Source organism: Sceloporus undulatus, chromosome 1 (assembly GCF_019175285.1).
Source record: "Sceloporus undulatus isolate JIND9_A2432 ecotype Alabama chromosome 1, SceUnd_v1.1, whole genome shotgun sequence".
Taxonomy (NCBI): Eukaryota; Metazoa; Chordata; class Lepidosauria; order Squamata; family Phrynosomatidae; genus Sceloporus; species Sceloporus undulatus.
Genome location: NC_056522.1, coordinates 278,683,965 through 278,710,071, shown reverse-complemented (window position 1 = coordinate 278,710,071; position 26,107 = coordinate 278,683,965). Strand labels below are relative to the sequence as shown.

Here is a 26,107-nt window from a genome sequence, read left to right as displayed (position 1 = left end):
AAAAACAAGAATGCAAAATATAAAGTGAGGCTTTCTAAACAAAATGTACCTGAACATGGAAAGACCTGGCTAACTGGTAGCAGCTCTCTGCTTGCATCGCTTCAACCTCAGTATTATGGAAAGCATGAAGAGCCAAATGCTGGACCTTACCATAATCCTGTATTATAGAAAATAAAATTAATTTTACAGTTTTCAAAGCTGTGTTCTGAAATGTAATTTTGTTTGAGAAAGAATCTATTCAAACATGTCATTCTTTCCTCTGTGTAGAAACAGACATTCTGTTTCATTCACAGAAAATGAAGCCATAACATGCAACTAAAATTCCTAGTACTTCTTGTTTATTTACTTCTTTCTGTATGTAAATGGAACCTAGAGACATGAGGAATATATGTTTATGAACATACACAAGGATAACTTTTTAAAAAAAAAATCATAATATAATTACAAAATGAGGAACGGCTTAAGAAATCCAGGGAAGTTCATTTTAAAAGAACAATATTAAAGCTCTGTTTGCCTTTGCCTAAAAGATCCTCGAGTTCATATATTTTTACTGCTTTAATGAGATAAAAGGAATATCCAAATCCTAATATGTTATTAAACAAATATGAAGAGTTTTCAACTAACATAACTCATACTACTTTATAACTGTCTTACCTTTTTGAAAAAAAAGTGATTAGCCAAGTGGTTTAACACCATTGGGTTACTAGGATCAATTGTGTACGCCCTCGAGAGCAGCTGGACACCATTTTTGATTGAATCAGCCTAAAAACAACATTAATAAAACTTAGTTTATTATTTTAACTGATGTTGGATTTCTGTCTGTTCTTTAACATTTCTAGAGCAATTCTTTTATAACATTTTCAAGAATCATGCCACCTCAAAGGCATCCAAGTCTCACCACCCCTGTAGCATGATAGCCACAAGCATCTCAGCTTGACCTCTCAAAAGCTTGCAACATGCTCTATTTCAGCTCTAAGAAGCATAAGGTCCTCCTGACAAGCCCATCTCCAATATTCCTATGGAGAGAACTAGCACAGCTTGAATAACTACAATAGGAAGGCTGCAGCAGACTATTCATATGCTGGCAACTTGAATATGACATTATCATGCTGGTACCAATACTAAAGGAACTTATGAAGGTTTGTATTACTCTGAGATCAAAGAAAAACAAATATGAATTTGCTAAATTGGAAACAGCGAAGCTTTCATTTCTAACTGGTCTAATTTTCATGGCTGCAGAAAAGATATTCTGATTAGACTATCAATTAAGCATAGCATTCTTATGTTACCATTTTAGGTCAAACCTACCTCTTTGTTATTTAGTTCCAGAACAGCCAGTCCAACTAACGCTCCCACGCATTTGGAGTTGAGTTCCAGTGCCCTGCTGAATGCCAGGCGAGCTTTTTCCAGCTTATTCAGCTTTACAAAGCAGTGGCCCATGCCCAACCGAACCTCAGCTAACAATGAAAAATGGCAAGCAAATTCAAGATATAGCTTTTTACAATTTACACCTATAGCTCGATTGAAGGAATAGATATTAATCAATCATTATTTATATAATACTTCATGAGTGGTTTCAAACACAAATTATAATAATGAGCTGCAGAAGTGGAGGTTATTACAGTATGTTGCTTTGCACACTTCTGTCATTAAACACTGAATGGCCAGTTGTCCGAGACAACAGACAGTTCTTAACTAAATGGGAATATTTTAAAGACTGAATTGAGCAATCTCGGATTTATGATGCATTTCTACTACATTGCATTTAGTTTACTGACTTTCTATTTTTGTAATATATTGTTTCATTTTCATGAATCCCATTGTGGGAGAAAGGCGGGCTATAAACCCTTGAAATAAATAAAATTAAATTAAATAAAAATAAATATTTCCCCATTGTACTGTGATGACTGTGGGTTTTGAACAATAAAACTGAACTGAAAATTGAGTTTGGAAATGCTAGCAAACTTGTCTGAAAAAGCCACAACATTTTTCCGCAGCCTGGATTAATACCTGAGCCAGAGAATTATTCTTAACTTCAGCAAGCACCAGTCTTTGTCAAGCTCCCCCAGCCCCCAAAGCTGTTGCTCCTGAAACTCTCCAACAGCAGTATCTCCTACCTGGATAAAATATATGCTACACAAAGGTTACAATTCAGTGGCAGAGCACAACCAGTGGCCATTTGTATTTGAAATTATAGAGTGAAGTGGTGTGAAGTGCTGAAAAATACCCCTATCTGCAGTCCCCCATCCCATTATAAACAATATGACTAAACATCGACCATAACAGAGATTGCAGTCAAGAAATTAAAGAAGACTAGAACTGAGAAGAGTAGCTATGAGAGGACTAGACAAGATCCTAAAGTGTGAAGATGTAATTCTGAACACACAAAGTGAGAATCATCCAAGCCATTGTATTCCCCAGCACCATATGGATGCAAGAGTTGGGAAGTGAAAAAAGCCAATAGAAAGAAAAATCAACTTGTTTGAGATGTGGTACTGGAGAAGAGAGCTGAGCATATTGCTGACAATCAAAAAGACAAACAAATGGGTTCTACAACAGATCAAGCCCAAACTCTCCTTGGAAGCCAGGATAACTAAACTGAAAGTCCCATACTTTGGCCACATCATGAGAAGGCATTATTCATTAGTTCAGACAATTACGCTAGTAAATGTAGAAGGCATCAGAAAGAGAGGCAGACCCCATGCCAGATGGTTAGACTCAATGAAGGAAGCCATAGGTCTGAATATGCAGGAACTGAGCAAAGCTGCTGAGGATAGGGAGAATTGGAGATGTCTCATCCACGGCACTGCCATGAGTTGAGGATGATTCAATAACCACTGGGTATACTATTGGCCAGTGTGTACTACATGCTGGGGAGCAATCAAGGAAGAAAATTATTGTCATCATGCTCTGCTTGCAAAATTCCAGCAGGCATCTAGATGGACTAGACTGGGATGGTAAAAGTGCAAGCCTTGTACTCCATGCAGCCCCTCAAGGCTGTTGGCTGGGCCTTGCCCTTCCAGATCCTACAGCAGTGGTGGCAAACCTATGGTACTTAGAGCCCTTTCTGTGGGCACACATGTTGTTGCCCCAGCACAGTTGGCAGAGTTTGTTACTAGAAAGCCAGAGGGACATGGCACTTTGTGAAAAATAGTGGGGTTTTGGTTGCTGTTTGGGCACTCGGTCTCTAAAATGTTTGCCATCACTGTCCTACAGTCAAATAAAAGTGAACTGTCTCTCCTGGCAACTTCCAGGGGCAGTAATTCAGGTTGCAGTCTCCTACCCCACTGTTAACTCCCCACCACCACCACTAAAAAGCCACCAAAAACTCCCCACCCCAGACCAAACTGGTTTGGTTTTTTTGGTGGGGTTTTTTGGGTTACTCTTCTTGTACTTTTATATTCCCAGGTTCAATTCTTTGCACCACCAGTGAGAAAAGATTTCAAGTAAAAGGCTTGGAAAGACACTAGTCTGCTTCGTGTTCTACTGCTTTAAGTGTTCTACTTTACCAATTCAGGTTGAGTCTCTCTTATCTGAAATGTCAAAATCTGAAATGCTCTAAAATGCAAAGCATTTTTCATGAGTGGTTGAGATAGTGATACATTTGCTTTGTGATGGTTCAATGTACACAAACTTTGTTTCATGCACAAAATTATTAAAAGTATTATATATAAAATTACCTTCAGGTAATGAGTATAATGTGTATATAAAACATAAATGAATTTCATGTTAAGACTTAGGGTCCCATCTCCAAGGTATCTCATGTATATGAAATATTCCAAAACTCCAAAAAAATCCAAAATACATCTGGTCACAAGCATTTCAGATAAGGGAGACTCAACCTGTATGTGTATTTCCAAAGTTCATACTCTTTTAATCAGCAGATATTGATCCAACGATAGGCAGCATCACATTTACCCAATTTTGGCTTAGTGGGTTAAACTGAGTATACTTAAACTGTTCTTTTTTGTTTTCAGACTATACTGTCAATTTTTCAGTACCAATATGGAAAAGGCTGTCAATAGTAACAACAAAAAGGAACACAGCATGCCAGCTTTAAAGCTCATATTAGTATTTAGCCTAACTGAATTGAAGAACATCATTTGGTCTCAATAGAACAAGAAGTGATTTTTAATTTAAAAAGGCTTTTATGCCTCCTACCTGGGCAGCCTGGGTTGGTTCTCAGTGCTTTTTTGTAGTACGCAAGGGCACCTCGATAATCTTTCTTGTTAAATGAAATGCACGCCTTACCTATTTGAAGGAGCAATATTTGATAAATACTTACTTTAGTTTCATGACAAACATCAAATTAACACCAGCTAGATAGATACTTTAACACCTCTGAAATAGAAATTATACCTAATGTAATGGATGGTAATATTAAAAACCTTTATTTGGAATGAAGCTTTGACCCTTAATGGCTAGGAACTTCAACTTTAATAGGTATAAGCCTCAAGTAAAAATACTAAAGGCTACAGGATAACATTGTAAGTACAAAATTTAATATAAAATGTAGATATGAATGACTTCCAACAAGTTACTTTGTCTACAAGAGGGGTGGAAATTCTACATCCCTCTAGCTATTGCACTTCAGTGTTCCCCACAACTAAGTATGCTGGCTAGGGCAGCTGGGAGGTGTAATCCATCATCTGGAGGGCCACACAATCCCCTCCCTTTTTCTACAAGGAGCATTTTCACTTCCCTTTGAGTAGGCTGGTGGAGGCCCTCTTGTAACAGTCATAGAGAATTAGTATTAGAAAGGGAAACTACTTCCAGATTCTTTATCTAAGGGAGCAATGAGAAAAATCTACCACAAATAGGATAAAAGGCACAGGCATTTTTTTCTAAAAAATATCTAGAACCCACATTCCCTCAATTCTGCCTCTCAGTATCTTTATTAACAAAGCTATCTACAAATGTACTCTGAAGAAACCAGCATTATTTCACAAAAGTCTCACCAAGAAGTGCTGGAATATTATTTGGAGATTGGTTAAGCACAAAATGAAATTGTGCATCAGCTTGATCCATTTTATCACCCTCCAAAAGGCAGAAACAGGCTCTTCCTAATAAATGATTCTAGAAAAGCAAAAAACAAGAAATGAGTTTTCTTAAAACATTTTTCCCTCAAGGGAAAAGTCACACCAAAGAAAGTTAACTTTATTTTGCATAAGAAAGTTAATTTTATTTTGCACTGAACAGGTATACACTTTTTCACAACAAAAATAAGTGACAACAGGTAATCCATAAATGCCCTCTAATTCATTATGGTTAAGAATTACATTAAATCAAATTTCCCTGTGGTGTGGCTCTTGTATATTTATCTCTTCTTCCTGTACAAAGTCCTCATATAAACTTCTGTTCTATCCATACCAACTTCTATTTTCAATACAGTTGCCCCTCCATTTTCGCAGACTTGGAGTCCATGTCCCTCACCCATTCACAGACAGCAAACGAGGGGTGGAGTGGGAATGCAAAATGGGGTGTATGCCCGGGGATGCTCCTAGGTGTGCACTGCGATTCAAGCCAATAGGGCTTAAATATTGGTGATTTTTCATTTTTGTAGTGTGTGTGTGTCCGAACAGATCCTCTGCAAAAACGGAGGGGCAACTGTATACTTCACTTTTTCCAACTGCTGGAGTGCCCTTCCATCTCACATCTGGCTCTCCTTCTCTTAGATCACAACAGGAATGGACAAAGCTGTCTTACACAGAGTCAAACTATTGATCCATCCACTCGAGAAATGTTCATGATGATTGACAGAGGCTATTCAGTTTTCATACAGCAACCTATTCAATCAGTCAATCACTTTATTTATATCCAAAGGAAAAAATAATGTAGTCTATATTGCTTTAAAACTAGCATGTTACTGGTGTGCTCTGTGCATTATTTTTGATTACTTTAAAACCCTTTAAAAATAAGGAAATGATTCATCCAAAGAGTTACCTTTGCTCAGTACACCAGAATATTTTTAAATGGTCCCCATCATTATGTTATTTTCCCCATAGAACCATCATTTATGCCTAAAACTAACACATTACAGGAAGACAGTTATTTGCATTGTGTTACTTTGAAGCTCAGAGCCTGCCCAAACATTGCAGAGAATTTTTGGTCTCTTGCAAGCAAAACACATGAGCTACTGATCCCACTAAACTATTGCTCTTTCTTTCAAGTATGTGATTTCACTTGAACTGTTCTCAACAGATCATCCTTCCTTTTTGCCTTATTTCCTTGTCTAACATGCCTGGTCTTTGATTAGACCGTAAGCCTATGGGGCAAAACATTTTTCATGTTCAGGTGTAGTACAGCACTGAACGGCTTTACAGGCGGCACCCTCTGAAGGCACTAGCAAAATAATTTCAAAAGCTATTATGCATTATTAAAAGGCTGTTTATTTTATCTTGATGTTTAAATATATGTTAAAATAATACAGTTGCTACCTTCCCATCAGCAATGTTTCCATTGGCCTGTTCCAGACAGTAGATACCCATAAAAGAAACAGATTTCTGCTTGTTGTCACATAGGTGAGAGTAAACCTCATATAGAAAAAGGTTTCTGTATAGGTCATCCAGCTGTGGATCCCATACTTCAGAGCAACTGTGGGTAGTGATGTGAAAGCATACTTCTGTTTCACTTAACATCTCTTGAACCAACGAAATAAACATTTTTTAAAGAAAGCAAAGCACATAAGAAAAAACATACCAGCTAAGTGTAATATATAGCCATCATGGATGCAAAAGTGTTTAAAACATATGAAGCTGGATATTCTTAAGATAAAGTCATTCGTTCTTACCTGATCATACATAATGATTTTGTCAGCCATAGTGTACAGTAGCGTAGCCTGTGTAATAAGTTCTTTCTTGTTGTCTTTATTCTTTTCTTTACGAGCCTGCTGTACATAGTAGGCTGCTAAAGTATCTAAGCAAGTCATTTGATCTTTTTCATGATCTCTATAATCGAGGTTTCCATCTATACGAGCAGCCTCTAGCAGTTTCACAAAATCTTCTGTTTTGCCTTGCTTGTAATATTCCAACTAAAAAAAGGATAATGCAAACACCATATAATATTCAACTATAGTTCTACTACAAAGCAGTTCATCAGCTTGAATTTTAATGAAAATATTGGATAAAACAGATGCTGATTCAATAATGTTTCTCTAGTATCAAAGAATCATAATGAAATAAGTGTCTATGTCACTCAGCTTTTACAGTAAACATATAAGCACAAACACAGTAAGAGCTATAGAATTTATGGCAGCATTATGGCAGTTTCATGACAAAGAAAAGCACTGTGTTGTTGTGTGCCTTCAAATTGTTTCCAACTAATGCCAATCCTGAGACAACCCTATCATGGGGTTTTCTTGGCAAGATTTGTTCAGAAGACACCTGCATTTCCTTCCTCTTAGGCTGAGAGAGTGTGACGTGCCCAAGGACTCTTAACTCCAGAGTCCAACACTCAAATACTACACTATGCTATCTCTCCCCAAAGCACTGTAGTCAGCAACATTCAATGTATGCTATCTACAAAATCTAAAAAGGAACAACCCCATCAGACTATAAGAGTGCAAACATATAAATTATTCAGCACTAAGCTCCTCTGGATTTAGTAAGATTTATGCCACAGTAAGCATTCAAAGGACTACAACCTAAAGCTACTTTCACCCACCTGTGACTGTGCCTAGAAAATAGACAAAGCATGTAATACAAGCACATTTTAGATGGCGATTGGAAGACAAAATGTGATCAGCCTACATTTATGAAGAACCAATCACTTTTCTATAACATCTACCTACACCATGCACTTTTTGAATGCATGGGTCAGCAGCCAATACTTGAGGAGTCCTTCCAATACATACAATAGAACCACATACTGTATGTATATCTTGATCAGTGTAAAATATATTAAATTACAAAATAAAGAAGAACATATCACCTCACACACACAAATTACTGTAAAGACAAACATATGTCCACATAATCATAGAACCAGAAAAGAAATTGGAAATAACCTAGTCCCGCTTAATCCCATACGTCCTTGAACTACCACTTTGAATGGCATTGTTGTAAATGATATGCATAGACACTGGCTATCTTCTGTGTCAATGAAGTAACATGGGAACTTCCAAGTAGGTCTGGATCTAGTCACAGCCTGGATACTCAACTGGCTGGGTACTCCATGTATATCACCCTGAGTTTCATGACAAATGCAAGGTGGGATATGCATGAACCAAATGAACAGAATAAAACAAACTGACAGGATACCAACCGCTAGAGCAATCCATATGTGCAGCTGAGTATGTTCCTGTTTAAGAATACTTATAACTTCATCCCCCTCCGGCAACTGATCAAAGTCAAGTTCAATGACCTAAAAAATAAAATAAAATACCAACAGTGTAAATATTCAAACTCCAGTGTAAACAAACCATAATAATAATAATAATAATAATAATAATAATAATAATATGATTGTTGTGCATTTAACAATAAGAATTTAGTCATACATCACTGTACTTCACAGTAGTTTTTCTTTCTGGATGCTTTACGTGTCCACCCTGACAAACTGCATAAATAGTGAATTTTTGTAGTATTACAAAACAAAAAGACCTCATACAAGGCTACTTTCTTTCACTGAACATAGAAATAAGAAACCCATATTTGCATATGTGATGTGTCACATATATAATTTATGTATTTCGGTGCAAGAATTATTGTCTTGCTTGTGGTGGCCTGAAGAAAAGCACAGAATTAGCAAAACTGCAATTTGAATGTCAATAATGGAAGAAAAGTTGGATATAAATAAAAATAACAATAATCCTCTTTCTTGCACACATCTCCAATTTTCAAGTCCACATTCACAAGTAGGAAAAGTACCGACAGGTTCTGTTGTTGTTAAATGCCTTGAGTTGACTTTGACTTAGGGTGACCCTGTGGAGGAGACCTCTCCAAGACCCCCTGTCCTCAACTGCTCTGCTCAGGTTTTTCAGGCCCAGGCCCATGGCCTCTTTGATTGAGTTCAACCATCTAGCTGCATTTAGTCTTCCTCTCTTTTTACTGCCCTCTACCTTTCCTAGCATTATTGCCTTTCCTAATGATTCATGCCTTCTCATGTGGTCAAAGTACAATAGCCTCAATTTAGTCTTCATGGCTTCCAGGGTAAGTTTGGGCCTGACCTGTTCTAGAACGTATTTGTTCAGCTTCTTGGCCATCCATAGTATACTTGGCACCCTTTTCCATTACCATATCTCAAATGAGTTTATTTTCTTTCTATTGGCTTTCTTCACTGTCCAGTTCTCACATCCATACATGGTGATGGCTGATGCAACGGCTTGTACGACTCTAACTTTTGTGCCCAGTTGTATATCTTTACAAGATCTTGTCTAGTTCTTTCATAGCTGCCCTTCCTAGTCTTCTTCCGATTTCTTGACTGCAGTCTGTTCTGATAAATGTTTTATCCAAGGTATGGGAACTCTTTGACTATTTCATTTTTCTCATTGTCTAGGATTAATTTTTGTAGATCTTCCATGGTCGTTACTTTTGTTTTCTTTATGCTCAACATTAAGCCTACCTTGGCACTTGGACCTTCTTCAGTAACTGCTCATTTCTGCTAGTACAGTGGTACCCCGGGTTACGAATTTAATTCGTTCCGCCGCCGCGTTCGTAACCCGAAATCCTTCGTAAGCCAAAAAAGCCATAGGCGCTAATAGCGAAAGCCGCGATTTCGTGCGAAAAAGCGCCGAAAAGCACCAAAAAATTTTTCATAACCCGAAATAACCTTCGTAACCCGGAACAGTTTTTTTCTATGGATTTTTTTCGTAACCCGGAAATTTCGTAAGGCGGCGCATTCGTATCCCGGGGTACCACTGTAGTATTGTGTCATCTATGCATCTTAGACAGCAAGAAACAAGTAGCAAAAAGACCGACAGGTTGAGTCTCCCTTATCCGGATTTCCAAACTCCAAAACATTTTTTCAGGGATGGCTGAGACAGTGCCAGCTCTGCTTTCCAATGGATCAATGTGCACACACTTCGTTTCATGCACATAATTATTTTAAAATATTGTGTATAAGATTATCTCCATGCAATGTGTATAAGGTATATATGAAACACAAATAATTTTGTGTTTAGACTTGGGTCCCATCTCCAAGTTATGTCATTTCGTATATGCAAAAACAAGTATTACAAATCCAAAACCCCAAACACTTCTGTCCCAAGCATTTCAGATTAGGGAGACACAAGCTGCATCAATATCATGCTGTCCTCTATGCTCTGTATGAATGAGGATGGTTATTATTAAAGCCACAGAATTAAGATCCACTTGTCTGCTTGACTTTTTATAAAAGTCCTTCCTCAGTCGATTCATGCTTTGTGGCTGAAATGGGAATCCCAGCCCTTGTTATATTTATTTATTTACTTCATTTCTGTGTCACAATTCTCCCAGAAATGCTAGAAGAATACGCCAAGAGATGCAGCAACACAGAAATTCAAAGATATAGCCGTATTAGTCTACAGAATCAGTATGTAGAGATCTTGTAGCACCTTTAAGATGAACTGAAAGAAAGGAGTTGGTAGCATGGCCTTTCATAGACAAAAGTGTACTTCCATGTGCATCTGAAGAAGTAGACTTTAGTCTATGAAAGCTCATGCTGCCAACATCTTTCTTTCAGTCAGTAACACAGGAATACATCATTTCACTGATGATAGCCATTTAAATTAAGACATCAGAAATTGGCTACTTGGTTCAGGCTGCTAAACTTCCTTTCCCCAAATCTCCAAGGCCCCTTAGGACTAGCAACAGGCTAGCATTGCCAGATTATACACTTGTGACAGTTCCAGGCTCTTTAACTCAGGAAAGACATAGCCATGTTAGTCTGGGAAGTCAGTCTCCAGAGGGACCTTGCAGGAAGGAAGCAGTCTCCAGTGTAGGAAGGCTCATCCTTCGTCTTCTGTCTTCCAGGGAGGCTCAGAGGTGCTGCTGGATCCCTCTCTATACTGATGTCCCTTCTGAACACTGAGGCCCTTGGGGCGTTTGGGGCCCCAGTTCCCAGGAGCCACAGAGTTGGGAGAGGCCAGAGGGCCATCCATCCCACCTCCTGCCATGCATCCAGGGGCCCAGAACCCCTGGGGGACCACAGTTTGGGAACCATTGCTTTGATCCTCTGCTCCTCCATGTCTTTGGGACTTCACTCCCAGAATCCCCATCCAGACTGGCCAGCAGCCAAGAATCCTGGGAAATGAAGTCCAAAACATACGGAGGACCAAGGTTTGGGGCTCATGGCTTGAATGCAGGGGAATCCTGGACTCCGCTCCCAGGATGCCAGGCTGATGGCCGACGAGGCCGGGGCTCCTGAAAGGGCACAGCCTGGGGAGGCTGCTGGGCTGGACGCCTCCTGCAGCAGGAGCAGCGGCGGGGAAGGGAGCGCCTCAGACCCCGCTCTTGCTCTCTCTCTCTCTCTCTCCCGCCTACCTCGTCCGTATCCCGGAGGGGGATCTCAATCGAGCCCCGGGACATGGTGGCAATGCTAGGCCGCGGCGGGGCTCCCTCGCCTCACAAGCAGCAGCAGCAGCAGCAGCAACGGCGCCCCAGCTCCGCGCAACCGCCGCCAGGCCCCGACCCAGGAAGTGCTCCGACCTCCGGGGAGTGAAGGAGGAGAGCAGCCAGGGAACGGGGCGGAGCAGGAAGAGGAGGAGCAGGCCCCGGCTCTCTCCTCCTCCCGCCTCCGAAGAGGGCGGCCTAGTCGTCGTGCAGAGCGATGGAGGAGGAGGAGGAGGGAGAGAGCTGGATCCTGTCAGCGGATGGAAGGGTTCTCTGTAGAGACACACACACAACAACAACAACGCTGGGTCTCCCAGGCTCTCTCCTGAAATGCCCGCCATCATGCAACACCCCTCCGCTCCCTTCGGACACGGGCTCAGCGCCCTCTTTCCCCAGGACACGGCCTCCATGCCCGCCTCCTGCCCGGGAGGAGGAGGAGGAGGAGGAGGCCCACCCGGGCTCCCCTTCGGAGCAGAGGGAGGAAGCCTGGGCCCACATTCCACCATTTGAGACTTTAATTCCTTTTGTTAATGCCCCTCTTTTCCTATGTTTTTAATTGTATGGTTAATTCTCTCTCGTCAACTGTATGGGGAGTTTATTGGATTATTATCATTTTAAATAAAGTCTTCTTAATTGTGTTTAATTGCATTTTAATTGTATGGACCCCTCCCCTTCTGCCTTTGCCTTCTCTCTTTGTAGATGGTGAGCCTGAGGGCAGGGAACCCTCGAAGTGACCATTTGCCATCTGCCTCTTCCTATCCTCCTCCTGCCCTCCACCTTTCCCAGCATTGTTGCCTTTTCTAATGAGTCCTGACTTCTCATGATGTGGCCAAAGCAAGGCATCCGCATTTGGGTCATATTGGCTTCCAGGGAGATTTCTGGCTTGATCTCTGTGTGTTTTTATTGCTGTCACCCGCCCGGATTCCTTGTGATTGGGTGGGCTATAAATAAATCATCATCATCATCATTTTGGCTGTCTGCAGTATCCTCAGCGCTCCAGCATCACAGCTCAAAGGAGCTGAAGGTGGGATGCAGTAAAGAGCCCAAGCCAAACATTAGTCTGAAACTGTACAGCCAACAATTCTGCTACTTCAGTGGGCTTGCAAGAGCCCCTTCTGCGTGATTCATGAACAGTTTGGGGCAAAGGAGGGTAAGGTTTGTGTGTGTGTGTGTGTGAGCTGCTGCCACACAGAAGAATTAATGCAGTTTGACAGTACAGTACTTTAATTCTGGGATTTGTGGTTTGTTGTGGCACCAAAGCTCTTACAGAAAGTGAAATATTTCAAAACCACAAATCTATAGCATTGGGCCATAGCACCTAAAGCATGTTCACACTGCATTAAGTCTGCAGTGTAGATGCAGCCTGTCAACTTATGACAACCCATGAAGTTCATAAGGTTTTCTTAGGTAATGAATACTCAGAGGTGGTTTTAAAGCGAGTTCCTTCCTCTGAAATATAGCCTACACCACCTGATATTCTTTGGTGGTCTCCCATCCAAGCACTAACCAGGGTTGACCCTGTTTGGCTTCCAAATTCAGATGGTCTCTAAGACTATCAGAGCGGTAGCGCAAGCACGGCTCTTTTTTCCATACCTCAGCCTGCAGCTTGCTCCGCTCTTCACTTACACCTTCCCAGTGAAGCGCTCCCTCACCTCGTCATTGGGACCATGTTAAGTCACTTCTTTCCACGAATCCTGGTGAGTGGATTTTCTTCTACTGTACTTGTACAGTGCCGCCCTTGCTGCTTTCATACGGTCGCTGTATATGGCGGGGATGCGGCCACGGCCATTTTTGAGCTCCCCCCCACATGCGGCGACTGCAGATTCTCCAGTCCGGCTCAGAGGTTTCAGCACCTGCCCTATAAGACGACACCCGACTTTTGAGAAGATTTTCCTGGGTTAAAAAGTAGTCTTATAAATTCCAGCCAGATTTAAAAAGTAGCCAGAAAATACAGTAATTCATTTTGACATGAACATTATATTCACGTCTTTAGCTTATATTATAAATTCACACACATGTGCAGGAAAACTGTTTCCCTTGGATGATTTTTAAAAAAAATCTGAATCCAGAAAATAAATGTTCCTGAATGCTGGAGTTGCAGTTACTTACAACTTACTACTACATCTATTTGCATTGCTGGTACAGGGCAGGTTATTGCAGTGTAAATGAACAACAAGAAGAAAATGAGTGTGTCACTACTTACAGTGATCTTTGCTGCTCAAGAATGGAATGGTTATAACTATTCCTGTTTTTACCTATGAAACATTAGGGGGCATGGCATTTGTAGGACAACGCAGCTTCCAAAGATTCAGAGCAGTAATGAATTCAGGGTCCATCCCTCTTCTTTATGTGGAAACATCATAAAGCGTTTACAGGCAGACGGCTCATGTTAGCAATCAGAAGGCACTGTGCAGCTATTTCCACGGTAAGAAAACCTTTGGAAGAAGTGGTGGAAAAATTAAGGTGTTATAAGTGGAGGATGACATTGTCTAATTTGCCATACAATCAGTGGAAAAAGCAGGGCAATGGTGTGATTAAAACAGTCTGGAGCGTCTCAGCTTCATCTACAACTAATTCTCCCTTGTTTTTTCCACTTTTGCCCTGTTTTCTCATGCAAAATCTATTAAAAACAAAATAGTGACACTGTTCTTTCCAATTGTTAATACGGGATGCATTCTATCTGAAAATGCCTTCTGGATGCTGGATTAGAGACAGGAGTAATTGTGGGAAGGAACACCAACCATTTAAGATATGTGGATGACACCATACTACTAGCAGTTTGGGTGCCTTCAAGTCACCTGTAAAGTTATGTTGACTATGGATTTAACAGGGTTTTCTTGGGCAAGGAATACTTAAGTGTTGTTTTTGCCAGTTCATTCCTCTGAAATATAGCCTATGCCACATGGTATTTGTTGGCAGTCTCCCATCAAAATACTAACCAGGCCTGACTCTGCTTAGCTTCCAAGTTTGGATGGGATCTGGTATTTTTAGATTATTTAGTGCCTGAAGCTGAACATTAAGAAAACAAAAATAATGACCACAGATGATTTGCATAATTTTAAAGGCAATGAAGACATTCAGGTAGTGAAAGACCTCCCATATCTTTGTTCAGTCATTAATCAAAATGGAAACTGCAGCCAAGAAATAAAAAAACTAGGATTAGGAAGGACAGCTATGAAGGAACTAGACAAGATCCTGAAATGTAAACATAAGCATTGAATGCCAAAGTCAGGATTATACATGCCATTGTATTTCCAGTTTCTGCCTATGGTTGTGAAAGCTGGGCAATGAAGAAAGCTGATGGGAAGAGAATCAACTCATTTGAAATATGATACTGGAGGAGAATTCTTCTGACAAAAGAGCAAATCAAGCCTGGGTTCTCCCCAGAAGCCAAGACTCAATCAAATATAAGCCATAGTCCTGAGTCTCCAGGACCTGAGCAAGGCTGTTGATGACAGTGTGACTTGGAGGTCTCTCATCCATGGGATTACCATATGTCAAATTCAACTTGGTGACAGTTAAGAACAACAACAAATGCCCTGCAATTAATACAATTGATTTCCCACTCTGTTGTTATTGCTGTTATTTCTTAACCACCTCTCCCCCGGGCTCATGGCAGGGTACAATTAAGATTAAAATATAATATATAACTAAATACTTTTAAACACAGGTTAAAACACAAAGCTTCCCAGCTTTGCAAATTGACTAGCTGGATTTGAATTCCAGACAGATTTTAGTCGGGAGGTGGCATCAGCAGGAAAATGCAAGTGATAATATCCGGCTGCATCCCGGAAGAGGATTCAAACTCAGAAAGTTAAGTTGGATTTTTTAGCTGTGTGAAAAACTCCTCAGACATGAAGATTCAATCGAAAGCAAGTAGGATGTAATTTCTGGAGTGACTTGAACATTTATGCCTTAGCCAATGAATGTTTGTGTCATACATTTTTCTGACCTGATAACAAAGTGACTTGGAGGTCTCCCATTCATAGCTTCACCATAAGTCTAAGGCTGAATATACAGTGGACCCTTGTTATATGCTGGGATTTGGTTCCAAGATCCCCCGTGGATAACAAAATCCATGGATGCTCAAGTCCCATTAAATATAATGACATAGCAAAATGGTGTCCTTGTTAAAAAAAATGGAAAAGCAAGGTTTGATATTTGAAATTTATACATTTTTTTGAACATTTTGAAACTGTGGATGCTTGAATCCATGTGTAAACAATGTGTATAAGGAGGAGTGACTGTACACACATCTGACAGGGATGTTTTGATTGTATTTTCCTGCATGTCAGGGGTTGGACTGAATGGGCTATGTACTCGCTTCCAAATTTATGATTCTATGATTCCGCTCCTTTTGATGTGAAAACATCTCTTTTTGATGTTTGAGGCCTTTCAGGCAATTAAAAGAAACCTTCAGTTTACTCTTCTATTTTGAGGAAGAATCAGGTTTTCAAAAAGTGTGGTTTGACCCACCCAAATTAGAATTGGGAATTCAAGTAGGAGAGTGTAAGGACAGGTTGGTGGGTAGTCACCTAAGTAATCTTATCATTCCCTCCTCCTCCTCCTCTTCTCTCTCTCTTTGATTTGGTGTTTGTATGCATACAAACAGGTCGCCATTTCACCTCTCCCTTCTCTACGGGTTTCACTTTACACAAGTACAGATGAGCAATCAGAATATTGTGTGAATATAGCATAACCTTGCACCTGCTCCGGTTGATATGGCAAACACGTGCATGCAGTAGAAACGTCCCCTTGTACTAATGTAGCTACGTAATGAGGGCTCTGTTTGGCTTTCCAAACTGATTACAGTTTGGATTAAAATGTGTGTGAGAGACAGTAAAGGGGTCAGACTGGGGTAGGGATACTACCTAGTGGAGATAGGATACCACCCTTTGGTAAATTCAGCCTAAGTTGACTTGATGGCAGATAGCAACAAAGGCAATCACATTCAAATTAGTAAGTATTTAACGTAATACAAATAACTGTCTTTTTTATTTTTTAAAAAAAATAACCCTCAGAATCCCTTTTTCAAATGGCTACTCAGTTGAATTGGATTTTCTCTTTACCTACCCAGAACATACCATCCAACAATCCTGATTTGTAAGGGACAATTTCAATTAATACTCTGTCTTCCCACTTTTTCAGCTGCTTTTAGAGTATCCCAGTTTTTCTCTCTTCCTCCCACTTTCCTCCTTTCTATTCAGTTTACTTCAGTTTTTGCAAACTGACTTCAAAGTACAAAACCAATATGCATTCATTTAATTCAGCAGGAAAGAGAGGAGAGGACAGAATCATGCCCTTCCCAGTAGGCTTGAGCAAAAGCAAACTGCTGCAGCATCTCCTAGCTCCTCATTAGTAACTTTTGCCATCTTGACCATAATGTGATGTTGCTTGCCCACACATATCATAGTTTTCATCTGTGAAATGTTGGCGGGTATGCTGGAGCAATTCTGTCATGCCACTACTGTATTCTAGTAGGAGCATGGTGATATGAACCTATATTATCCTCAATATTGTGGAAAATTCATTGTGATTCTGCTTTTACAGCCGCTTTACAGCAGTGATAGATTGCAGCTAGGGAGAAGCCAACTGCCTGGGAACAAATCATCCTTACATGATCCTACTCCCGCCTCCATAGTAGAGACTTTGTTTTCAGTCTGGAAACTGTTAAAGACCATGATTTGGGTACATAAATATTGTGGCTTTGGTTTTGAATGTACTTGAAGATTTGGCTCTGGGAATCAAGTCCTCCAATATCATAGAGGATTAGAACACATACTTCAGCAGGGCCAGTTAATACTACACAATCTTCTTTCACAAACTGCTCCAAGCCCCGCAGGTTTAACCTTGATTAGTGGAGGAACAAATGTACTGGATTTTAAATTCTGTTCCTTTGTGGATCTGACAAATTACACAATCATTGGCTTTGATACAATGAGAGGTTTGGTGGGGAGATTGTTTTAAATATATGATTTCTTGTCATCTTGATCTGTATTCTTAGGATATCCTATCTTTTCCTGCCATTTTTGTTTTAGGTTCTACAATTGATTAATACATAGCTAATGACATGTCGCTCTCTACTGATTTCTCAGAAGATGATATAATCAGCATTACATTTGAAGTTTGTAGCACCAGAGAAACAGGTATATTTATACTGTCTTGATTCTTCCGGAAATTAGGGGTCCAAACTCTAGCTGTTATCAATAAATTTTGTACATGTGTAGTTTGCCAGTAGAAGTTTTGTAAAATCTGTATCCTTATTACCACGTCTTGCTGCCCCCCCTTTTCTTGTAGGAGTGGCACCTGCGTCTACTTTTATAAAATATTTGGAGGGTGTGACTGGGCATAGCCGTGACCACAGCAAACTTCTCTTGCTCTACGACATGCTGGACCCTAAAAGACAAAATATTCTTGTTGACAAAGAAACTTTTCATACTGTTATGAAAAAGTGGATTGCCATCTGCTATCAAGACTGGTAAATGCACATTAACTTTATTATGTTCTGTGTTTCCACTGGTTTTAACTGAGAGTCATGTGTTGCAGACACTACAAATGTTGCTGACTGACAGTCTTCAGGTACTGCTTGTGTCTGTGGTGGGGAATATGTGGTTTTGCAGATACTGTTGGACTGCAACATCCATCCCTAGCCAGTGTTGTTTGACACCATTTTAAGTGATATGGGTCAATGCTATGGGATTCTGGGATTTGTAGTTTTGAGAGATATTTAGCCTCCTGTCTGGTGCCACAACCAGCTACAAATCTCAGGATTTCATAGCACTGAACCATGGCAGTTAAGGCAGTGTCAGACTGTATTATTTCTGCAGTGCAGATGTAGCATAGATTGGCATGAACAATGGTCTTTTATTGGGGTGCATGCACTTTACTAATTTTTATTGAGGTAAAAACATGTCATACCAAGAAGCAATATAAGCATCCTCACTCGTGCATGGTGTAAGTATTATATAGCCCCTGGATATTATGTATTCTGAAAACATTTATTTTGGAAACTCTTATGTTGCTGGACATTTTTCTACCCCATAAAAAACTGGAATTTAGAGAAGCATTGTATTGTAGTTGATTTTTCTATACATATTGTGGGAGTTAAATAGTATTCTGGAACTGTGCATATGTACAAAGAGTTGCATATGATTCCATTTTAGTCCCATCATAATTCAGGCAAAACATTGCTCATAATCTCACTTTGGTATATTGCATCCATCATATTATCTGTAGTGTCACTTTGTGAATTATATCACATAAACTCAATATGATGACATGTCACTCCAGCAACGTTTGCGCCGGGACTGTGACAACTGCACATGCCTGGTCTCAGTCTGGGCCACCACTAGGAGCTGGTTCTATCCTCTCCTTCTTGGCCTGGTTCTTCTGCAATGGTGCGGTGTCAGCATGGCTTCAGGCTGCTTTTGGGGCATGTGTCATCTAAACTCAACATGCCCAACGTAGGCTGAAGCCAGGTCATTTTACCCATATGTTTCTTTCAGGCCATAGTGAACATAAATTAAATAAAATAACTTACCAAGTGAATGGAGACTAGCAAATCAATTTTAGTTTTATAAAATGCTTTCAGATGGATTGAGATCTATTTTTTTTAATCTAGCATTTCAGAAAGTGAATATGAAAGATACAGAACTATGAGCAATGGAAACATTCAATATAATGGTAAGAATTGTGAGAGGCAATGGTTACTTTTCCAGTTATGCATAATACTCAATAATGGTGGTGAATTTACTTAAATAAAACTGTTATAATGTGAACAATGTTAATTCTTTTTAAAATGTTAAAAAATGTTTAAAATGTTATACATGAATGTGCAAGTGAAAATACTCACATTAAATAAAATGATTTTATTCATATGCTACATCAAGTGGGGAGGGGGTTGATGTCTGCATGTAGATGTAATGGGGGGTCCCAAGGGTAAAAGGGTTGAGTACTACTGACCTAATCCATGTGAAGACTGGCAACAGAGCCATTTTGTTGGTGTGGATATTGGACCAGATGTGGACAATCTGAGATCTGGTTTCAGTCCACCTCTTTACAGACTTGAAGCTTAATGGCTTTGACTGATGTCAGCAATCCTATACAAACTGATTGAGAGAGATTTAATTCACATTTAATGGATTGTGCTATAATTGTGGCTTGCAGAGTGGTTATGAGGCTAAAGTAGAATAACATCACATATTGCCCTTGTGTTTCTTAGAGAAGCAGTGCAATATGCATGTGGTTGCATTGGATTTTAATTTGGGGGAGGGATATGGGCCTTTAAGATCAGCTGCCTTAAGTGTTCTTAAGTGTTAGATTGTAAGAAAAAAAATCCTGTTCATTTTATGTCTCCATTTTTAAAATGTACTATATGTGTTTTTTCTTAAAGTCATTTAGAGCAACCAATATGTCTTAACAGCACATTTCAGAAATAGTTGTTTGTTGTTGCTGTTGTTGTTGCTGTTGTTGTTGTTGTTGTTGTTGTTGTTGTTGTGTGCCTTCAAGTCATTTCCGGCTGATAGTGACCCTAAGGCAAGTTTCATCAGAGTGAGTTTGCCATTGACATCCTCTGATGCTGAGAGAGTGTGATTTGTTCAAGGTCACTTTTTTGTAAACAACATCCAAGATGACATTTCCTCTCCTTTTTTGTGCAGATATGATGCCATACTTATCTGATGAAGATGCTGAGATATTTGAAGGAAGTGGTAAAGATTCTGAAATGTGTGTTTGCAAGCCATATTTACGAATATGAAAGATGAGGGAATTCTTCAATTGTGTGTATTACACTGCACTAATGTTACCTTTTCCAATGCTTTCAAACAAAATTATTGAGAAGAATATAACATGACATCCATGCACATGCAGTAAAAGGGCAAGCAGCACTAAGCATGACTAATGCTTTCCCAGAAAGGTATCTTGTACTAGCAGCTGGAATGCACAGTTGGATCAATTTTAGTCCATTGGATTAACATTCATTTACAGCATCTATTTAATTAATATTTATATTCCACCTTATATCCAAAGATTTCAGGGTGGAATACAAGCAGTAAAACAGCATTCAACAATGGAAAATAGTTTAAATGGAACTAAAATAATTTAAAACAATTTTAAAATAGTATTGACTGGAACAGAAATCAACACACCAGTCAAACTATGGCCCCTGACCCCCAAACATTTTGGTGAAGAACAAATTGTAATTTGGCACCCAAATTAAACTAATGTCACTGCCAAGCATCCCGCTGCTGGAGCACTACAGCAGGTGAGCCCTCTCCTGTGTTTCCACATAGAAGAGTTTGGAATGCTATTTTAAAAAAAAAAAGGCACTAGTTATACAGTGTATCTTGGTATCCATGGATTTAAGCATCTATGGATGGCAAGCCACCTGTTGTCCCCAGCGGCAGCATGTGCACATTGCCGCCAAATGGTGGCACAGCCGCATGCATGCAATATCATTGGGGACAACAGAGGCTTACCTGAAGTCTCATTGTCCCTGATGGCGGTGCAGCCGCATGCACACACCGCCATTGGGGGCAACCGGTGGCTTGTCATCTACAGATGCTTAAATCTGTGGATTTATACAGTATTTTTAATAACTTTGGCCCGGTACAGACAGGCAGGAAGCGCTGTAACCGGGCCGAAACTAGGGTTTGGGAGCACGCAGCAACCTCATGCTCCCGAACTCTAACGTGCGGTGGCGCCTTCATCCACACAGGGGCTGCTATGATGGTGCAGCGTCCACATGTCGCAGACAGGAAGTGGCATCATGGCAGTGCCCTTTCCTGTTTGCAGCGCTGCAAAAAAGAAGCTCTAGGGAGATTTTGGCAGTGGCTGCTGCAGCACCAACAAGGGGGAAAGATGGGCGGCATGGAGCCGCCCCTCTGTTGAGCCCCTTTCTGCATGAAATAAAGTTTATGTACACTGAACCACCCGGAAGCAAAGGTGTCACTATCTCAACCATCCATAAAAAATGTTTTGGATTATGGAGCATTTCAGATAGAGGGTACTCAACCCGTACACTCACACAAACTCACTCCTTCTCTGGCCTCAATTCAACATTCCCTCAGTGTAATATAAATATAGGCATACAGACCTATGCTACACTGAACCATGTACCCTACCTGAGCCTTGAAGGCGCCCCACACAGCCATTCTATGCTTCATAGCAAGCAGGCAATTTCAGAGGTGTCCCTCCAATAGTTATAACATATATATATATATATAATGTTTTTGGACATACTCATGAAGACATGAGTGCTGAGACCCCTGGGGGATCCTGGCAGACCTCAGCACTCATGTCATCATTGTACATCTGGCTATGAGGATGTAGCTTTAGGTTTCTCTGCCTTCCTACTGCAAAGCATGGAATGGCTGTGTGTGGTCACTTCAGAGGTTTTACAGTAGATGTGTGGGGGTGTTGGACACTGAAGAGGGAGAAATGGAATATGAACTTGTGCAGGGCCCAAAAAGGGATGTCAATATGCATGCGTATGTCTTTGCGAGAATTCCAGTCTGTCTCTTTCTGGCAACAAGAGCAGTTTCGGTTATTTGGGCAGCAGGAAGGAAAGCAGAAAAGGTGGGCTTTTAAAAAGTTTACTTTTGAAATGTCTACCCATCCTGAGTTTCAAATGCAAGTTCTGTTTTAAATGTACTCCCCTCTCACTTTCCCTCTTGTTGCTGGCTCCTCACTAATTGTATAACACCCAGCAATGCGTTATCTACATATTATTTTACCCTGAGTTCCTCTCAGGCTTGTTGCATCCTGCTTAAACAACGCTTCACGATGCCCAAATCTAATTCTGGGCTTTCTCCCCTTAAAAGGTAAAAGTATTCCCTTTTGACAAGATTGTCAAGTCATGTCCATGTGCTAATCTCCGTTACTAAGCTGAAGAGCCAGTGTTGTCAGAGACTACTCTGTGATCATGTGGCCAGCATGATTGCACAGAACACTGTTTACCTTCCCACTGGAGTGGTACCTATTTATGTACAGTACTTGCATTTATATGCTTTAAAACTTTTCTCCCCTTAACCCACATTTTAAAAACTCACCTTTTCCTGTGGGTTTTTGGTAGGTTTTCAGCAACGACAGACAACTGCCTTTTCATTCTTGGTCCGCATTCATTGCCCAGTGCCACTGCTGTGGGAGCAAGTCAGTCTGAGGCCAAAAGAAGGTGCCCAGCATCAATAGCTTGGCTGGGCACCTGACCTCAGTAGCTGCATCGGGTGAAAACAGGGACCACGCATGGGAAGGCAGCCCCCTGTCATCACAAGGGCAAGGGGGAAGGTAAGGTGCAAAATTGAGGGTAGAATATTCCAGGGACAAGCCAGAGTATTCTGGGCAAGTGTAGATGAACCTGAGGAAGACTCACATGGGTGGCCACTGCTTATGTGACTCTTCCTGCTCACCCTCTCATTGCTCAGATTGTGTCAGAATCCAGGAGGAAGTAATAGGCAAAAACCTTTTCTCATTCTGCTCAAATGTAATTAATTATAGTCTTATACAGAGTCTTGGTGGAGCAGTTATTAAATGTTAGTACTGCAGCCACAACGTTTTAAGTTTGATCCTAGAGAAGGTTTCCAAGGTTCACTCAGCCTTCCATCCTTTCGTAGGTCACCAAAATGCGTACTCAGCTTTCTGGGAGCAATTGGCTTTCACATTGTAAACTGCTTAGGGAGTGCTGAGTTCACTGATAAGCACTACAGAAAGGTACCTGATATTAGTTTTTTGTGGGTTTTTCGGGCTATGTGGCCATGTTCTAGAAGAGTTTATTCCTAATGTTTCGCCAGCATCTGTGGCTGGCATCTTCAGAGAAAGCCACCTAGAAAGGAATTGGGTATGTATGTACACACACACACACACACACACACTATTGTGTGAAGCGGGGAAGGCAGAAGTGATTTGCCTGTGTATTGTCTGTGTTGCTAATGGCAGTCCTCAGGTGGGAGGTCGCAAAAAGGATTAGTGTCTGCTTGATTAGTGCTCATTGTCTGTGGGAAACCCCCCCCCCCACCCTGGGAGATTTCTCATTTGCATTGTTGAATTTAGCCTGAAAAACCCTCAAAAAAACTGATGTCGGCCATGAAAGCCTTCAACTGATATTGCTATTAGCAACCCAGTTAACTTGTTACAAGGTAGAATGTTACTTTTCCAGCCTGGGGTGGGCACAAAAGATTTTTTGATTTGTTACCCCCAAAACATTATACAGTGAAATAAAAGTATTTAATATTGAGGAACTGTATTTTGTTTCACTAAGGATATGTGGCTTAAACAGCAGTATAGAAGAAATAAAATATACAAATCAGAGAATGGCTGAGCAATTACATGGAATCCTGAAAGTAATGGAAACATCTGAGGAAACCTATCTGCAATTGACAGATGATATTGCAGACCTGAGGGACACAGTAAAAAGGTATTATTTTTTAAGTGTTTGGGAAAGGGGGGTATATATGTGTGTGCCTTGCTGTAGTTGTAGTTATCATGTGCCTTCAAGATGTTTCTGACTTATGGCAACCCTAAGGCAACGCTATCATGGGCTTTTCTCGGCAAGATTTGTTTGGAGGAGGTTACTTTTCCCCAAGTTTACCCTGTGGGTTTCCACAACTGAGTGGAGATTTTAAACCTGGTTTCTCAGTACTAGTCCAACACTCATGCCACCACACAGCTCTGTGTCTTGACTTTCTTATTTGGAGAAGCACTGGATTTAAAAGACTATTATTGCCACTGTATACTGATCAACCAATGTATCTAACTTTTTAAGGAGATAATGGGCAAAATATAGTTCATAGTTTGCATGTGGCACACCATGGCCCCAGAGGAATATGGGGCATTCATACCATGTTTACCACCTTGGGGTCAATTCAGGCTCAGGACAGTGGTTTTTTTTAAACAGGAAGTAACTTCTACTCCCTGTTGTTCAAAAGACCTTCTCCTGGGCCTTAAATGTCCCAGACAGAGCTAAAACATGGCAGAATGCCCCCAAACACTCCCTTCTAAGCTTTTAGGGCAAAAAAAGGGTTTTTTTTGCAAAAGGTGATGCAGTCCTCCAAGGTCTCATGGGTAGGCTAACTTGGCCCCCAAGCCTTCTACATTTGCTAACCCCTGATTTAAATGATACTGGATTTAAGGATAGAAGAGAAACAGAATCTTTTCATATATTTTTCTGTCAGCTAATTGTATTATGTATTTCTGTAATTTAAAACTCTGCATGATTAATTGTGCTGGGCTCTGTTTGGCTTCACCAATTTTTGTCTGTCTTTACAAGCAGATGAAATTAAATTTCCATTTAGTTTTACAATTTCATTCTGCATTTGTTTACTCCAGTGTTTCTCTTGCTGAATAAATCTGACTTGCAGATAAGTGGGTATAACACTGCAGCCTTAGTATTATACAACTTGTTTATCCATGTGTTCTTTTGGCCTTCTGTCTTCTATCACTTGTACTCTTTACTGCTGCTTAAAGATCTTGTTAAAGACTCAATTAATTGTTTCTAAATTTGTTCTAGCATGGAGAAACCTCTAAGAAACTTCAAAAATGTATATAAAGAACTTGAAGACACTAAGAGTAAAATGGCAAACTTGCATGAAGAGAATCATATGATCCGTGAATGTGTCACCAGCCTGGTATTACTCCTGAAGCAGAAGGCAATTTTTGTTACTGAGAGTACTTCTTTGAGACTATGAATGCAGCAGACCAGTGGTTCCCCAAACTTTTTTGGACTAACGCCCCCTTTCCTTTTCTGTGACAACCCTAGCGCCCCCCCCCTTATTTCTTGATATTAGGTTTACTATACATTGAAAACAACCAATCTCAGTTGCTGCTCCTTTTGCTACTTGATCAGCCAAGTAGCTGGCTGAGAAGTGACTGAGAAGCCTCTCGCCCATGCCAGCTAGGTGTCACTAGGTGGTATGGGGGTTCAGGCCACTGCAGGTGACACCATAAGTGGGATGAAACCATAACAACCACTTTAGTAATTCCACTGTTACTCCCTAAATGTCTTCCTTTTTGGAAGAAATGGGTGTAGCATTAACCAACCTTGTAAGACAGAGGACGTGTGGCCAGATAGTGTGGCAAATGAGGCCTCTCCATTCTCTGCCCACTGAGCTTCAAACAACCTCTGGGACATCAGTTCTCAACTTGTGGATCGCCTAAGACCATCGTAAAACACATATTTCTGATGATCTTAGGAACTGAGACGAAAATAATTTTATGGTTGGGGGTTACCACAACATAAGGAACAGTATTAGAGGTTCATGGCATTAGAAGGTTGAGAACCACTGCTCTGGGAGAAGGAGACAGGACAGGACTTCTAATTTCTTCCATTCTCCTGGTATGGCCTGCCTCATCCATGAGAGGAAGCAACAGGCAGGAGAAACAAGGAGGAAGGAAGTGTAGTGAAGGCTGCTATCTGTCATTGACAGAAGAGCATCCACCTTTGGGAGTGAAGAGCAGGGAGAATCAAGGAATTCTTCATCAGCTAACTTGCAGAGCAAAGGATTGTTGTTATATTGGGAGACAGCAGCCTCCAGCTTCTGGAGTGGAGTGCAGGAGGAATCCAGGGATTCTTCCTCTTCAGCTCCCAA

The 26,107-nt window shown here is 40.6% G+C and overlaps 2 protein-coding genes across 2 annotated transcripts in view; one reads left to right on the top strand and one right to left on the bottom strand.

Moving 5' to 3' along the window:
* CTR9 (CTR9 homolog, Paf1/RNA polymerase II complex component) overlaps positions 1-11,631 on the bottom strand; it is a 31,737-nt gene extending 20,106 nt beyond the window's left edge. The window contains exons 1-8 of the mRNA XM_042461770.1: positions 11,460-11,631; positions 8,263-8,361; positions 6,791-7,030; positions 4,959-5,076; positions 4,162-4,251; positions 1,309-1,457; positions 655-762; positions 50-157 (exon numbers count right to left, since the gene is read on the bottom strand). Of these exons, the coding sequence (XP_042317704.1) occupies positions 50-157; positions 655-762; positions 1,309-1,457; positions 4,162-4,251; positions 4,959-5,076; positions 6,791-7,030; positions 8,263-8,361; positions 11,460-11,504 (957 nt within the window). The 5' untranslated portion in view covers positions 11,505-11,631. The remainder of the gene's footprint in view (positions 1-49; positions 158-654; positions 763-1,308; positions 1,458-4,161; positions 4,252-4,958; positions 5,077-6,790; positions 7,031-8,262; positions 8,362-11,459) is intronic.
* A 934-nt stretch (positions 11,632-12,565) lies between these two features.
* On the top strand, positions 12,566-26,067 carry LOC121927975 (protein KASH5-like). Its single transcript, XM_042462145.1, has 7 exons — positions 12,566-12,678; positions 17,567-17,674; positions 17,826-18,006; positions 19,150-19,211; positions 20,186-20,252; positions 23,782-23,937; positions 25,030-26,067. The coding sequence occupies exons 2-7, from the start codon at positions 17,599-17,601 to the stop codon at positions 25,205-25,207; spliced, it is 720 nt and encodes a 239-aa protein (XP_042318079.1). The 5' UTR covers positions 12,566-12,678; positions 17,567-17,598; the 3' UTR covers positions 25,208-26,067.
* Positions 26,068-26,107: the final 40 nt, after the last annotated feature.